At 34.4% G+C, this 18,603-nt stretch overlaps 1 protein-coding gene across 1 annotated transcript in view; it reads left to right on the plus strand.

Moving 5' to 3' along the window:
- Positions 1 to 18,603, plus strand: part of LOC118190944 (uncharacterized) — a 293,777-nt gene that overhangs the window by 171,200 nt on the left and 103,974 nt on the right. The window contains exon 3 of the mRNA XM_085812896.1: positions 15,869 to 15,936. Coding sequence (XP_085669022.1) covers positions 15,869 to 15,936 — 68 coding nt within the window. The remainder of the gene's footprint in view (positions 1 to 15,868; positions 15,937 to 18,603) is intronic.

The raw sequence follows: 18,603 nt of genomic DNA on the forward strand, positions 1-18,603 counted from the left end.
AAAGTAAATGAAAATAAAAAAACATTTATGAAAAAAAAATATTAAAAATTTTCGCGTTGATTTCAATTATGATAAGGATATGTTATATCCTTGGAAAAAAACTTGAATTTATATGAAATAACTGGAAGCTAGTTTGAAGTATACATATTGCATTAGTTCATTTTAGAAGCCGCTTTTTATTTTAATTAAGATTAATGGGAGCTTGCAATTTTTTCCTGTTTTTCTTCCATTTAAACTTGTGCAAGCATTGTGAAAAGAATTTAAAAATTAATTGAAGTAATTCTGCACCAGTTTTAATTATGTTTGAGAATTTCTACTTCATGCAGCCTCTAAGGCACATTAAGAAAATATTTCTTATCATAATATTGACAATCAATATTTATAATACCCTTTTTAAAAACATAAAATTCAAACAAATTGTTTTTTCGGAGCTTTTAATTGAAGACTGATAAGTAAGATAAAAACATGAAATTGCTTGGATTCTTTAATGGAAACTAATGACTCTGGTATTATTCATAAAAAGTAATGAATATAAAAGTTATAAATGGTAAAACATGTAAAAATGATTAAAGTTAATTAATTTGCAAATGAATTCCGATAAATCTTTGAGTTAATATCCGTATTTATTTGATTTGGCTATTACAGCTAATCTTTAAATAAAGAAGAGTAGGAAAAGCGTGAAGCGGATTCCTTCTAGAAAGTTTCTGATAAATATCTTGAAAAGAGGGTAGAGGCCAGTAAGGGAACAGGCATATCTAAACCGTAGCTTACAAATATATTTAAAAAAATAATAATAAAAATCGGAAAGCTTTCAGATTTTATAATATGCCCAGAGAGGCTTTTTTTAACGTTTCATGTGTTACCTTGCTTTAATTAAATATCATGTTCTTCGCACGTAAACCATAAAATTAAATTCAACGTCAATCACAAAATAATTTGAAAAGAGCATATATTTAGAATTCTGATACACATTCTTGCGCATTTTTACTTCCTTGTACGAAGTAAAAAGGAAGTATTGTAATCGCGAAAAGTTTCAGGCAGCATATTTCAACGAAAATATCCATTCTGACCGCTATCGAATGCAATTTAATGATGTTTTTGCGTGATATCTGTACGTAAGAACAGAATAAAAGACTCTTTTCCTCCAAAAAAATTATAAAACTGCTTTAAAATCAATTCTGAAAAGAATTTTTCGTGGCGTCTGTACGAACGTATGTACGTACGTATCTCGTATAAATCCAAAACGAGTAACCTCAGAACGTTGAAATTTTGCATATAGGACTGCTATAACATGTAGATGTGCACCTCGTATTTTGGTTGCAATCGGCCGCACCAAACGTATATAAATATATTTATATATATATCCCCTCTATTACCCGGCTCAGTGATCTCAGTTTCGGTGAAAATGTGCTTTAGTCCACTGCTTGATGATTTTCAGTAGCGGCGATCTAATTTCGTGGCGTCTGTACGAAAGTAGCGTACGTACGTACGTATCTCGCATAACTCAAAAACGAGTAGCCTCAGAACGTTGAAATTTTGTATGTAGGTCTGCTATAACATGTAGATCTGCACCTCGTGTTTTGGTTGCAATCGGCCACACCAAACGCATATAAATATATATATATATATATATATATATATATACACTCTCTTACCCGGCTCAGTGATCTCAGTTTCTTTACTCTTATATTTTTGTAAATTGAACATTTTTTGCTTTAAAAATGATTGAATTATGTTGTTTTTATCTTCTGGTTAAGGTTTTTATGCCTTTAGTAAATCTGTATGCAATATTTTTAGAACTATCGACAATTTTAAAGTTGTTTAAGTTCCGCTAAGCCTTTTTTTTTAATGGCGGCCATTGATTGTTTACATTTGAAACAGCAGACTAGTGGATTTGTTGCCAATCTTGAGAAATTTAGCTTCGCAACAACAAAGATAACACCTTCATTTATTATTGCCAATTGAATCGTGCTTAATTCTTTCTGGAATTTTTTCGAGGAAATAAGTGTTTAAGATTTACTTCGTAATTTTTAATATAGATATTTTAAGTTTTTATGTATTTTTGCCTTCTCGCGAAGCAAGAACTGAATTACTTGAATGAGAAATACACAACCGTCTGTGGAAAGTTTCTTTAATGTTTAGTTTGCTTAATTTCTTTTATACATTATTCTAGCTTTATTATAGTATTTGAGTAGAACACGTGGCAAAGATTAGATAATTCTGTTCTTTAAATGATATAAATTTTGTGCATTATGAGTTATAATATGAATGAAATATAATACTGTTAAGTGAATCTAGCGCCAGAGTGTCGCTATGGTAAACAAATACTAGAGTGAATTTAAAGAATGCATTTATTCTATTGTGGTTTATGCGCTGTCGGCGAAGTAGATTTCATTCAATCCAATAAGTTTAAATTAAATGCGAGAAAAAATGCGTATAATTTAATATTCCGTACAAGGAAGTCATGTGGTGTACAAATCATATTTTTTTTTTCTTTCGTGCAGTGTTGCCATTGCTCGTTTTGAAATCGTTGAGTTTGTTAATCAAAATTCGTTAAAGTTTTATAAAATGTGAAATAAATAATGAAGGAAATCCCAAATTTGGGCTTCCAGATGCCCATATTCGAGTAGAAACGCTATTCAAAATTTCATGTCTCTAGGTACCATTGTTTCTTCGCAGTGCAAGAGACATACATACATTCATGCAGATTCTCCATGATTTTATTTCTTTAAATAAAATGCAGGAATCTCATACTTGGTGGTTAATTTAAAAAGTGAACCAACTCAAATTGTCTAAACGAAATTAATAGCCCTTTGGCAAATTGCCTCTTTGGGCTAATAAATAAGTAAAGTAAAAAAAAAATGCAGACGTGCCATGAATACATAAGATGTAAAAAGCGTTTTGATGTTACATTGCATAAACCCTTGCCTCCATTTCTAGGAAGATAAATGTAATCAAATGTAACGATTCAGTGTTAATATTTTCTGATTTTTAATTAGGATAGCATATATTGTGGCAATTTTGCAGCCGTCTAATGCTTATTGTTCTGATATAGACATTTCTCAACAGCTGTCTGTTTTTGGTATTGTTGTAAAGTCGAGTGTTACGAATATCAGCATAAAATATCGTAGGATGCATATTGTTCCTTTGCGAAAACGTTGTCACTTTTGTAAATTACCGTATATTCCTGCATATAACGCACATCGGTTTGTAACGTGTACCTATAATTTCAAACAATTCGCAATATAACGCGCACCCTTTCCTTTACGAAAAAACTTGAAAGATACATGTGAGGTGCTGATGTCATTCAGTCGAAGATTTTACCAAGGCTTTCGACAATATTGACAAACGAGAACTAGAACAATATGTGATTGCGAGCTAAATGCTCCAGGGAATAGAATTCTGAGAAGAGGGTGGGCAGTACTCAATGCAGGTGTGCACAAGAATGTTATTCTAAGGTTTCGAGAAAACGTGCATAATTTGGGGTAAGAATGCACTTCCGACACGGATGAATTCTCTGAATTAGGAGTTAAATGTTTTTTCTTTATATGATCTAAAGTGAACACCGCTATTTTGAAGACGTTATTCTGAATGTATTAGTTAAATCGCATTTGCTTTAGTTGAAATACAATTGAATAGTATAAATAGTATAAATAATAGTATAAATAGCAGTAAATATGGCTGAGTCCAAACGAAACACAGTTCTGATTTCAAATGCAGTCTTTCAATTTTCGAAAGGAAATGGAAATCGTGCTGCAGCAAGGAAGTTTGGTGTTGGTGAAAGCTCCATATGTAAGTGAAAGAAAAATGAAAGCGTAATTATTAAATAGCATTGCATTAATTATTAAATATCAATTATTGTAATTTGAAATTAGTTTGAAATGCTATTCGTAGAGGAAATTATCCGATAATGAGCATTTTTAAGTTTATAAGATGTGTCATTTCGTTTAAATAAACAGTATTTAGATACATGAAGAAATCTAATTTGTGTATGATCTTCTTTTCCTCATATTTAAATGTATCATTTTTATATCCGGGATACAGTCTATCTTAATTTTTTAATATTACTGCGCTTTCTACGCTGGAATATACAGTAATTATAACTGCAAAAACATGACTTCTCGTTCTTAATTATTTTTTACTATGTTTACTGCAATGTTACAAAACCTGAATAATTCAACAGCTCCCATCCGAATCGCTATAAATTATGCTGGAATTTCTCTTATGGAATTAAGAAAATCATGATGTATCGAGAAAACCGTTTTGCTGCTTTAAATGTGCTCCAGGTTTCTACTTCCTCGTACGAAGTAAAAGGGAAGTATTGTAATCTCAAAAAGCTTCAGGCAGCATATTTCAACGAAAATATCCACTTTGACCGCTTTCGAATGCAATTTAACGATGTTTTTGCGTGGTATCTGTACGTAAGGACAGAATAAAAGACTCTTTCCCTCAAAAAAAAAAAAAAAAAAAAAAAAAAAAAAAAAACTGCTTAAAATGAATTCTGAAGAGAATGTTTCGTGGCGTCTGTGCGAACGTATGTACGTACGTACGTACGTATCTCGAATAACTCAAATACGAGTAGCCTCAGAACGTTGAAATTTTGTAATAGGACTACTATAACATGTAGATGTGCACCTCGTATTTTGGTTTCAATCGGCCGCGCCAAACGTATATAAATATATTTATAAATATATCCACTCTGTTACCCGGCTCAGTGATCTCAGTTTCTTTACTCTTATATGTTTGTAAATTGTACATTTTCTGCTTTAAAAATGACTGAATTATGTTGTTTTTATCTTCCGGTTAAGGGTTTTATGCCTTTAGCAAATCTGCATTCAATATTTTTAGAATTATCAACAATTTAAAAGTTGTTTAAATGCCGCTAAGCCTATTTTCATGGCGGCCATTGCTTGTTTACATTTGAATCTGCTGAGTAGTGAATTTGTTGCCAATCTAGAGAAACGTAGCTTCGCAACAACAAAGATAAACGGCTTCATTTATTATTGCGATTTAAATCATGCTTAATCCTTTCTGGAATTTTTTCGAGGAAATAAGTGTTTAAGATTTACTTAATTTTTAATAATTTAATTTTTAATAATTAGTAATTTTTAGTAGAGATATTTTGAATTTTTATTATTTTTGCCTGGTCGCGAAGTGAGAACTGAATTAATTGAATGAGAAATACTCAATCGTCTGTAAAAAGCTGTTTCGTTTTTGTTTTGTTTGCTTAATTTCTTTCATACATCGTTCTAGCTTTATTAATGTATTTGAATAGAACATGTGGCAAGGATTAGATAATTCTTTAAATGATACAAATTTTGTGTATTCTGAGTTATAATATGAACGAAATATAATACTGTTAAGTGAACCTAGCGCCAGAGTGTCGCTATGGTAAACAAATAGAGTGAATTTTAAAGAATGCACTTATTCTATTGTGGTTTATGCGCTGTCGGCGAAGTAGATGTAATTAAATCCAATAAGTTTAAACAAAATGCAAGAAGAAATGCGTATAATTTAATATTCCGTACAAGGAAGTCATGTGGTGTACACATCAGATTTTTTTTAATGGAACAATGCTTCCAGTATTATCTTGTGAACATCACTGTAGGCCATAATAATTTAATTAATTCATTAATGTACAGTTTTGGGTAAGACTATAGTAATGAAATCATTTCAGGTGCATTTCGTTTCTCATTTTAGATCTATATTTGCATGAAAACCAGACAAGCAATTAATTTGTAAAAAAGAACGGCAACTCAATGTGTTGATAAATGGATTTCAGTAGAATGAATGAATCTTTTCTTATTCCCAGTTTACTTTTGTAACTTTTTTTTTCTTTTTCAAACTAACAATTGAACTGCTTCGAATTGTAAGAATACATCATGTAATATATAAAACTTGCAAAATCATGTAAATCGAGTATTTAAATTGTTGGAAAGGTCTCTAGGTTAGAAAGGTATGACATCACTACTTGAAATTTTAGATAGTCAACTATTAACCTCCAATTTACAATTATCCTGACCATTTCAGTCGTGTCTTGTTTAAAGATTGATTGCACTTTGAAATTAGTTTGGAATTTAAATATATTTATGCTGAAACTACATCCTTATTAATAAGTGCAGTTTCAGCAGTTAGTGTATCAGCGCTATGCGAATGAAATTATATTTATTTTGAGCTGAACGATTTGAAACATTTATTTCTTCAAAACAAAAGAAAAACGCGCCAAAGTGAAACGTATAATTAGCAAGAAATGTCCTTGTGTTTGGAGTAGATTTAATCAAGAACTCAATCGATTTCGAGGGCGAAAAGGTACAGGCCCCTCTTCAACAGGTTTCGTAGGCGTGAAATTGAATTCTCCAAGTCTTGGAAAGCTAATCATGGTTGGAAATCTAATTATAATTTTGACTTGGGTTCTGCAAAAAATATCCAAAAAGTTTCTTCCATAGGTGATTTTGAGATTTTCATATTCATTATCATTTCATTTCATATTCATTATTATTTTCATATTCATATTCATTAAAAAGATAGATTTATCTTTTTAATCCAGTCCAGTCTTTCCTAATTCATTTAAAATTCTATAACTTAATTTTTCAATTTGCATTACTATTTATGGTGGCGAGAAATGGCACTATCTTCTCGTTCGCTTTCCTACTCTAGAGTTACTTTCCAGTCTTCCAGATTATTTTGCTCCTGACGAAGGAAGACTTGTACCTGTTTGCCCTAGAAATGTATTGAGTTCTTGACTTAATCTACGCCAAACACAAGTTTTTTTTTTTTTTTTTTTTTTTTTTTTGTTGTTGTTGTTATTTTATATTTCTTTCTTCATCTGTAGGAATTAATTAGCTATTGTTGTTAAGAAGAGAAATTCAAGCTGAAAGTTGCCGCGTTTGTTGACATATTGCTTACTTGCTTACTGTAGCAACGGCCGATAAAAAGCATTTCTTAATTTTTTATACATTTCCTGTAGCATTTAAATAATTAACATTTTCGATTACTTAATATATTTGAATTATTGTTTTTTTATATGTAGTTCCATTTATAGGATGGGGCCCACCAGCGGCCGAGCGGTAAAGTCGCTGAACACTGGTAGTTCGGTCCGAGGTTCGAATCCCGCGAACGGGCTGGCTGCATGGGCATTTTCGTGGTTTTCCCCATGTGTAACGTGTATACGAGCCGGTTCCCCTTAGAAAGTCCTCCACGGAGGCATCTCTTCCCTTAGGCAGATAGCCCTCGAGGCTTTGCCATAATCACACACACACACACACATCTATAGGAGGAAGAAACATGCTCGAACCATAATGTCCAAATCACCTGTGAAACAGGTGATTAAAACTAGTAGAATAGGGGTTAGTATTTTCGCGATTCCGCGGCTGTTTAAACGTCCTCGGGCTATTCATTACAGCTTGAAGTTATAGATGTTTTTCTGAATATCTGTAGATTTCATAACAGGCCCTATAAAAATACAGAAATAAAGGCCATCTATTGGTAATATACTAGTTAACCGAGTCTGGTCGCGAGACAGTTTTGATCTTTGTGAAAGCAGTCGCTTGAAGAGGTAACTTTTAAATACGATAGTTATTTATATGCTAGGGCTATATTAGTGATTGCAAAAACAGCATTCAAAATTGGTTGGAAATAAATTGTGCCTGGGAAATCTGATTGATTTTTTGTACGGTCAATGCCGCTGTGCAGGCTGATTCAAGTTACTTGGCTTCGGTTATCTGAGGAACATTTTTGGGCAGTGCCAAAAATGTTTTTTAAGTTGAAGAAATGATTTGAGTTTTTGTACTCTCATCCCGCTGTGCAGGCTGATTCAAGTTACTTGGCTTCGGTTATCTGAGGAACATTTTTGGGCAGTGCCAAAAATGTTTTTTAAGTTGAAGAATTGATTTGATTTTTCGTACTGTCATACCGCTGTGCAGTCTGATTCAAGTTACTTGGCTTCGGTTATCTGAGGAACATTTTTGGGCAGTGCCAAAAATGTTTTTTAAGTTGAAGAATTGATTTGATTTTTTGTACTGTCATACCGCTGTGCAGTCTGATTCAAGTTACTTGGCTTCGGTTATCTGAGGAACATTTTTGGGCAGTGCCAAAAATGTTTCTTAATTTGAAGAAATGAATGATATTTAAATTATAAAAAGGGTATAAACGAAATTTGATTATTAAGAGCATGAATTTCAGAAGCCAAAGCCAACAGGCAAGCATTCTCTTATTACAACAAAATATGCATGCAATGAAGATTTCAGCATGTATGTCGTGCTTCCATGAAAAGCATGGTTTCATTTCTTAGTCCAAAGGAGCAATTTCCCCTGAAGGACTATTGCTTTCGTTTCGCGATTTTGCTTTGAAACCTTTAAAAGGCTGTATTACTTTTTAAATCGTTGCCACTAAATATGATCGCCCTGTATTATATCTGAAGAAATTGTTCGCATTGTGATAAAACAACGGTACTTAGAGCCATCAAAATTTGACTAACGTAATCTTTCATAGAATATTCGCATTTGGCAGCCCTAATTTGAATTTGAAATTTGTTTCATTATCGATTTCATATTTTGTAACACTTCAACAACAAATTTTTGATTAACAAACTCAAATATATCAAAGCGAGCAATGGCAACGTTGTAGAGAAAAAACATTTTTATCTCCAGCGCGTGAGACTGCATATCGGAAATTCTAAAGATATGCTCATCTTAAAATTATTTTGGGATATTACTCTTGAATTGTAATTTATGGTTTAAGTGCAAAGAACATAATATTTAACAAATAAAGTGTAAGATATTTCTCCCACCTTCTCGGCATGCCTTCGTGGTGTGGAGGGCTGCACGCTGGGCGCGTATTCCAGAGATCCGCGATTTGATTCCCGGCGAAGGCGTTTGCTAATTTTTCATCTCTCCTGTTTCGAAAAATATCTAATGTCTCTACGCTGGCGCCCGAACTAAAATGGTGATGGATGATGAAGCCTCACATCCAGGATTTGGCGATTAGGTTCTCTAAAAACTCCAGTCGCCCTTTAAAAGGGAACTATATCAGGTATTTCTCCTACCTTCTTGCCATGCCTTCGTGGTGTGGTGGTCTGCACGCTGGGCGCGTATTCCAGAGGTCCGGGGTTCGCTTCCCTTCGAAGGCGGTTGCTAATTTTTCATTCATCTGGCTTTCAAAGTACCTAATTCATCAACGAAAGGTAACACACAAAATATTTAAAAAACGTCCTTTCGAACGTAATATAAAATCTGAAATCCCAGTCGCCTTTGAAGATTTTGCCCACCAGCGGCCGAGCGGTAAAGACGCTGAACACTGATAGTTCGGTCCGAGGTTCGAATCCCTCGAACGGGCTTGCTGCGTGGGCGTTTTCGTGGTTTTCCCCATGTGTAACGTGGATACGAGCCAGTTTCCCTTAGAAAGTCCTCCACGAAGGCATCTCTTCCTTTAGGCAGATATCCCTCTTGTGCTTTGCCATAATTGAATAATCCTAAGCCCTTGAAGTTTTTCTTTGAAGATTCTTTTCAGATTTTCTTTTATTTTTAATTTTAATAAAATTACTATTGTTACACATTTATCCAATGCAAATGAAACTATATCTAAGAACAACAGAAATAATGATTTTTATTAATTTTAATAGAAACAAAAATTTATCATTAGGAGAGGGCAAAGGGAGAGGCCATCAGCGGGGATGATTCCACTGCGAGAAAATTTCATAGTTTCAGGGGCGACGCGGTCAGTGCTAATAAATATTTAGTTTTAGTTTATGAATATAAAAAGCTACTTTTATTCAAGTTGTGGTATTATCAAATATTTTTTAGAACTTTTTGTTGTTTGATTTATAAAACACATTAAAAACTAATCTAAATCTAGATAATTATACCTACTTATTTTTCAAGTTTTGGCAAGAAAGGGGAAAATGTCTCGTAAGAATAGTGAAAGGGGTGCACGTAGCAAAAGTTGAGTACCTCTCGTTTAGAGTTACATTGGTACTCGAGTTAAGACTTAAAATCATTAGCAAGATTAAAATTACGTACATTTTGCTTCAGATTCATTAACTGCAGGCAATACATACCTGAGTTGTTCCATGTTTACTGCGCTTTTAGCACTCGTTCTAAAATCTTATAACCCTGCATTTACGTAACTATCAAATATTTCAGTTTCTCATTTCAATTCAGTGGTATATTCTGAAGAGGAAATTATTCTCAACAACTAGTTTATTATTCTATACAACTAGTTTAATGCCATCTTCGTTAGCGTCAGAATCATGGCTCTGTTTGGCTGTTTCTAAAATGCCTGCCAAATACGCTCGGATGCAAACTTAAGAGAATTTGCAAATTATGTCTATTTTTATGAAAAGTATTATGCCTCCGAAGAATTATGCAAATATTCAGAGTCGAATACATAAACATATACACGCGTGTTAGCGGAACTGTGATTTGTGGAGGGGATAAAAGCTCACGAGAGTTTTCGGGGATTTGTGTGCTCGTACGCTTTCACGGCATTGGCTATGTTTCTCGGAAGAGTTGGGTAAATTTTATTAGGTACCAGGTAAAGTGAATACCCACGAACATATGGATGATGGAATGAGATGGAGAATTGTAGATACAGGCTGACCACATACGTAGGTGGCTACAGAGCTCAATGTAACACCCCGTGTCGCGTGCAATTTATGGAAAAGGTTTCAGGGTACTGGATTCACATGAAAAAGACTTGGGAAGGGTTTACCAAAATCTGCAGCGACGAATGAGAATCATTAGTTGAAACTTTTAGCGCAACAGCAGCTAGAGATTGACAGCTCTAAAGTTAGTCATATGCTATCACTAGAACCCGAGGTTCACGGTTTACCGTTGTCCTAAGGCCTTTATGAGGTAGGTCTGTAAGCCAGACGACCCGCTGTTTTCGTTTTGCCCACTGTAGCACACAGACAAGCGCGTTTAGCATGGGGCAGACAACATGCGTCTTGGACTAGACTTAAGACATGCGTCTTGGACCAGACTGGAGAGAGCCTGAAACACGATACCATCGCTCCTTCATCAAGGAAAAGGATTATTACAGTGATGCAAGTGTAATGGTTTGGATAGGCATCATGTTGCTGCTGTACATGTACCTCAAACTGCTATACATGTTTGACAAAAGTAGGAGGACAAAGGTTTGATTGATAACGAGATACACAGAGGAGATCTTAGAGCCCTATGTTCAACTTTTCTGAGGCGCAGTTGATCTGGATTCCAGTTAACCCTGCAGTGCTCGCGTGGCATATTGTTACGTTAAAGGTCGCGTGGCGTCTCACAGACGCCAGGTATATTTTTGCTGTACTAATATATATTTAGGTTATTCAACTCAAATTTATGAATGCAAAGGGATTATTGAAATAACATATATATATTTGTGGTATCCTATTACAAACACAAATAACAAAACTTCAGTTTACAGTGAGACTTAATTTTATTGAACTTAACTCAAATACAAATGGAAAATACAAGTGAGATTGTCTCATTTAGTTAGTTGCACAAACTAGCAATCAATGCATATTTGCTGTTTCCTAAACATAAAAATGTTTACAACTAAGGCATTTGTACTTGGTGTACCTGTTCTTGGAGAGACTACATTCATAACATCTCTGCCTTTTAGTAGTTCAAGCCTCTACTGTAAGTTGAACTATACCCTTACCTGGGAAAATGCTCTGAATATCCTCCTTGAGGTTTCTAGGTAATGATAAAATTTGAGAACGTCTACGCAAGGAATCATAAGCTACCCAAAAGTTTTAAAAACTCACTGCGCCTGGTCCTGATTGATAAGTTATTTGCATGATATATTATTTGAGCATGTATAGCTGCTACATTCATCATGCTATAAAATATGATAATGCACCATAGGGCATCTGTTCTTTTTCGTGGCGATATTGTAAGTGCTACACGACTGGTCAACAGTGTCAACTCCTGATTTAGTTGCGTTATGAAAGGTTATCATCTGTAGCTTCTTTTTTTCACATGATTCATCAATTACACCATCATGATGCATAGTGGAGAGAATAAGAACCACCTTGTTTTCCTTAGTTACGTATAGTCCTAACCAAAGTAAGATTATTTTGAAGCAAACAATCACTATTGTCGAACCATTAACAATATGAAAGGAACCTAAATCGTTTTTCAGACATTGTTAGATGGCATAACTCAATACCCATTTTACCAGAGGACCATATGTCCTTGTTATTTGCATGATTGTCCTTTCGGGAAGCACAAATGAGTAATACGCCTAGAAGCGCTTTTATTTCAATTATGTCGGTCAAATGGACAGCCCTTTCCCGAGAATAATTTTCCTGTTCTGTGGACATTTTTTCATTTGTGAACTTAACTATATTAGATAGCATGCCACTGTTGAAAAAATCATGCCCGACATTGCTCCGGCTTTCGAGCATTTTTTGCAACACCTTTTCCATTTCGAGCATTTTTTACAACACAACATAATATTATCACTCATTTGCCAAGGGCAAATGAGTGATAATAATGGCCCTTGGCAAATGAGTGATAATATTATGTCGCCGAGTGCGTATATTTTTTATTTTTAGGTGGGCAAACTTTTGATCATTTTGATGATTTATTCTGGCCTAGGAAATAATTATCGGCAATGTAATCATCCCTATTGCTATCATTGGAGGCTTTCTTGCTCGGTGACTTGGCTTTTCTTCTCTTGTTTCCACTCTATCTTCTTCTGCATCACTATAATCATCAAACTCATTACCTGATTCATATTCTTCCATCAGCATACGTAGTACTATTTCTCTGAACTTAAAGATTTTGTGCTATGTAGATGTGCAGTACTTAGAAATTGTTCGGTTGATCTTTGGATTATGGTAACTTGGCGATTTTTTGGCGAAAATGTGGCGACCAACTCTGCTACAGCAACCCTCTATTTTTTTTTTTTTTGCCGCCATTTTGTCTTCACGAAGTAAAGACATGTTTCTTTTCTTTTTATTTACTGAACACTTTTTCCAACAATCTACTAGCCGAATTACACTTATGCTAGAAATTTTATGTAACAAAACTGCTTAATCATGACAAACATTAACTGCAAAATTGGGAAAAAGTGCACAATCGCAAACTCCTTGCGCGTTTTTCAGAATAGCACATACACATAAACCATTTACACGTCGACTTATTTTTACTTAAAAAAACATCCCAGAATTGCACAAAAATGGCATTGCACACAGTCTTAACTTTATCCATCTACACTGCTATTTTCTCATAAATTACAAAAATTTGCACGAATATGCAAAAAAATTCTGTGAATCTTTAAACTCGGTAAAAAGCACATATATGAAATTACCTGATCGCGAAAAAGTATATACCCTTTCCAAGGATGAACATTTCCATGTATAAAATAAATAAAATATCCAAAAACTTTTTTCTCTAAATTATCTATTATATTATACACGTCACCAACGAAATCATACCGCAAACATTACAAATGGTTACAAATACTTAGTGTCAAATATTTAAATTTTTTATGAGAAGTCATCTTGAATCTAAAGGTAAGAAATAAATAATAAAAACAAATGTTATCCATAAAAATTATAAATACCAAAAGAAATACATTCTTTTTATATTTAAAATTAAATATACAATTTCTTTCATTTATCAATAAAATGGGAAAAAAACACTACTAGAGACAGCTGTTGATAATATAAATTAAAAATACTAGAATATATAAATTTTAAAATACTTACCTTTAGAATCAAAAACGGTCGCGTGGCGTCTGCTAGACTCCAGCAGTGCTTATCGGCTTATAACCTCTTCCTCTCAGCACTAAAATGAAAATAGCGTTGTTTCGATGATTTCTACTTATTTGTGTATAGTTGACAGAAAGGTAAACAGCAGCATAAGTTTGCTTGCGCATCCGTTTATAAAGCAATTAAAAAAGAAGCATCCCTGGCGTCTGTTGGACGCCGCGCGAGCAGTGCAGGGTTAATGGACGGTAACGTTCATCCACTTATAGCTCAGCTAGTGTGAGCTCAGCACTTATAGCTCAGCTTGGAACGTGAGGATATTATCAGCATGAATCATGACCATAAAGCGAAAGAACATATCTGGGACACTCTTGGGAGGATAGTTTAACTTCGTTCGAAACATTCCTGAGTTGAAAATTGCCTTGCTGTAAAAGTGCGATCGACTGCCACAGAGTCTCCTCAACTGCCTCCTATCTAGTATGGCTTTTCGATGAGCTACCTGTCTGGCTGTGACAGGGTTCATACTTCATATTAGACTCATTTTCAGTTCTATCACACAACGTAGATTTTAAACATTCCTGCACTATGAACTTAATTGATAATTATGCTTTTAAAATTTGTCCATTAGTTTTTTAGAAATTCGACATAATGGGCGAAGTTTCATAATTTTCGGCACAAGTGTACTTTTTTCTCTGTTTTTTAGATTTAGATTTTGAGAGCAGTTTAAAAATTCGTTTTAATTTAAAATCTAGGCTTTAAAGAAATTTATGATGGACTTTTTTATTTCTGTGGTTTAATACATTTTTATGTCAATTAAAAACTGATTTTAATTTATAGTATTATAAACTGATTAAACTGATTACAATAGTATTATTAAACATTATAATTTTTAAGTAATTTTTTTTGTCCAAAGCGGCAATTTGCCCTGAAAGATTATCAATTTCGTTTTGGCATTTTGCGTCGATTTACGATAAGCGTTGTTTAAATTTTCAAATTGTTGCCACCAAATTTTATCTAAATTAAATAATGAAGAATCTGCATGAACATATGTATGTTTCTCATATTGTGATAAAACGACGGTATCTAGAGCCATCAAAATTTGAATAACGTAATCTTCCATAGAATATGGGCCTCTGGAAGCCCTAATTTGAATTTGAATTTGAAATTTGTTTTATTATCTATTTCATACTTTCTAACACTTCAACGAATTTGTGATCAAAGTCCTCATCTCCTTTCTTCTTGCTTAAAAGCAAGATTGCTACAAATCTCCAGAGTGCGAGATTCTGTATCGGAAATTCTTAAAGATATGCCTATTTTAAAATTATTTTGCAATATTGGTGTTGAACTGAATTTTATGGTTCAAGTGTGAAGAACATGATATTTAATAAATAAAGGTAAATATTAAAAGAACCCCTTTAGACGTAATTTAAAATCTGAAACCTAGATTTTTTTATTTTTTAACATGGAAACACAAAGTATGTATATTTTTCTTATTTAACCATATGTAGTCTGTTGTGCTAAAATATTTGACATTTATTAAAGCAAATCTGGACGCCGCCTCTAATATTTAATTAATTTTCTTGAAATTATCACATATTATTCTTACTCTTGTCAATTATTGTTTTTAAGTCATAATTTCTGTCTTTAAAAAAACACTTTTATTCATTCCTCTGTAACATTATACTTTATTTCATAGAAATCTAAAATAAATAATTCTTACTATTATTTCTTTATCTTTTGTTATTTAATTATTTACGAATATTTATATTACATTATTCTTGAGGAAATATTTAAATATTCTTATAGGATTACTTGTGGCGGTTTCTTGATTTCTTTCATAGAGTTGGACATCTTTTATCTTTAGTGAGAATATTTTTTCTCGGTTTTGATGTGATTTTTTTATTAATATTTTGCGGAATTATACAATTTTTCGGAAAATAAAAAATTAAAAAGCTTAATTTTTTTCCTCTAGAAGCGACATTAAGAATAAAATCAGAATGGTAACAAATGGTAATGAAATATTTGTTTTGGCGTTGTTCTGTATTGGCGCTAGTAGATGCGATGCAAATGGATTTTCACTTTTAGATTAAAAAAAATTATTTTATAACTAATCTGAACGCATAATATAATTATTGATAACTTTTCTTCTTTCATTTACAGGAAGGAAAAATGCTTCAGGTGTGTTGCAATATATGAAAAGCATCCCAATGTTTTACAATACAGAGAAAGTAAGTTTAATTTTTCTTCTGTGATGTTCCTATCTCCTGTTCATTTCCTATCTTTGTGCTGTTGAGATATACATTTTAACATTATTGCTATTGAGATATACAGTTTTTCTGTTAATTAAACCGCTTAGGATGAGTTTTATTATCGAATCAATACGATGCTAGTAAACCTTGGCCTAGTTATTAGAATGCTGACCTTCTTATTAGTTATGCTAATTGACTTTCTTATTAGAATCTGTCTCTGATAACATAAATATGGGGCTTCTTGTCACTTTTTAAGAAGCTACTAACTACACTCAAGGGCCAAATCATTATGACCAGCGCTACATTTCGCGATGAACGCACCTGGATGACGTGGAAGGCACGTGATCAGGTGGAAGTGGCATTTAACTGCTGCTGGAGAGTTTCTTTCACTTACTTCTGTGTGTGATGGAAAAGGCTGCGGATCTAAGCGACTTTGACAGAGGGCAGATTGTAATGGCTCGAAGGCTGGGAACAAGTATTTCCGAAACTGCACGACTCGTGGGTTGTTCGCGATCTACAGTTGTTAGTACGTATGAAAAGTGGATGAATGACGGTGAAACCAGCAGTAGACGACATGGTGTTGGACGTCCACACGCTATCAAAGGAAAAGGTCGTCGGTGACTCTCTCGCATGGTGAAGCAAAACCGGAGCCAGATAGTGACTGGTCCATGGATCTGTGGAAGAGAGTTGCCTGGCCAGATGAATCACGGTTTGTCATTCAACACGCCGTTGGCCGTGTCAGGATACGCCGTCTTCCAGGCGAACAGTTGCTCCCTCAATGCGCAGTAGGTCATACACAAGCCGGTGGTGGCGGTATTATGCTCTGGGAGACGTTCTCTTGGGCGTCTCTGGGACCCGTGGTTGTGGTAGAGCACACCATGAATGCTACAGGGTATCTGAACATTATTGCGAACCAGTTGCACCCTTACATGGCCTCTGTTTTCTAGCTGGAAATGGAATGTTCCAACAGGACAACGCCCCGTGTCACAAGGCTACAATTGTGTTGGAGTGGTTCTAGGAACATGATGCTGATTTCCAGTTAATGTCCTGGCCGCCTAACTCACCGGATCGCAATCCGATAGAACACATTTGGGATGTCATGGGACGGCAGCTCAGAGGTCAAAGACTACCAATTCGCAATATCTCGGATTTGCGTGACTGTTGCTACAACATCTGGTACAATCTGTCACCGGCCATCTATCAAGGACTTGTGGCATCTATGCCAAGGCGGGTTGAAGCTTTGAAGCTGTGTTGCGCGCCAAATAACTACTAATGTATATCTGGCCTTTTTTAGCCATGTACAATGCTATTCTTGAAGATTCAAAATCACTGGACCCGGGCACTTTGGACGGGTGTCTACCCGGTGGCATTTGGTTCGCGGAACTGCCAACCGGATGGTCCAGGCGTTGGGTTTGGGCGCCTTGTGCAAGCCTCCCATGTGGCCTCTCTGGCTTTACTCTGTATAAGGGCGGACGTGGCCCTATATGCTAATTAACTTAATAGTAAAGGGGTGGTGGCCACGTCCTCGTCACTATCACTATTGACAGGTGGTCATAATGTTTTGGCTCTTGAGTGTAGTTTGATAGATCAAATATGGAAGTGATATGAATCTAAGTTATGAGTGGTAATAGCGAATTGAAAATATAAAATCGCTTAATAAAATAGCAAAATCTTAGCAAAATCATGAATTAGTTTATGTAGTTGGTGTGTTATATATAATTAATAAGGAGAAAATAGGATATTTGCATGTACTAAAATCATTTATCGTTAAAATAATTAAAACAATTATGTAATCATATGTGGTCTTGAATTAACCAAGAATATTTTTACTCTGCATAATTAATGATTTAATAAGCATTGATTGCATACTACAAGTTTTTTTGTTCTTGCAAATGATATCAATAACATTTTCGCTATTTCTTTTGCCTTTCTTATTGATGCTTTCTGAATCTAAGTAGATAAATAATCATATACAATCAGAAAGTGTTTGTCTATGTCTTCCTTTCTATGTAACTTAAGTAATTCGATAGCTTATGAAATAAAAGTTCTTTCAGCTTCAGTTTGCACACTTACGCTGAAAGCGAAACATAACTTAATTTTTTTACTAATTAAGTAAACTGAACATTAATTAACTAGTAGAAATCCAACCTAGTTAGCAAATGTTTAGAAGTGCACTTAGGCTGTCTCAAGTTCGAAGTGGATTGAATGATTAACGTTTAGTAAATCAGACGAGAACTATCTGCGTAAGCACCATTGTAAGTTTAAGCTTACCACCTCAAAAAATGAATAGAAAACTATCGTATTTTACCTTTTCTTAAACTAGCTTTGAGCCAACCAGCGGCCGAGCGGTAAAGTCGCTGAACACTGGTAGTTCGGTCCGAGGTTCGAATCCCTCGAACGGGCTGACTGCATGGGCGTTTTCGTGGTTTTCCCCATGTGTAACGTGTATACGAGCCAGTTTCCCTTAGAAAGTCCTCCACGAAGGCATCCCTCCCTTTAGGCATGTAACCCTCGAGACTTTGCCATAATCACATACGCACACACACACTTAAACTGGCTTCTCCAAAGAAATTTATAGCCATAATATTATTTTAAAATAATTTAATTCGATTACCGTGATGCCCTCCCCAAATCATAACATTATTT

Source organism: Stegodyphus dumicola, chromosome 1, assembly GCF_044657685.1.
Source record: "Stegodyphus dumicola isolate Sdum_Otavi_A_Nest chromosome 1, ASM4465768v1".
Lineage (NCBI taxonomy): Eukaryota > Metazoa > Arthropoda > Arachnida > Araneae > Eresidae > Stegodyphus > Stegodyphus dumicola.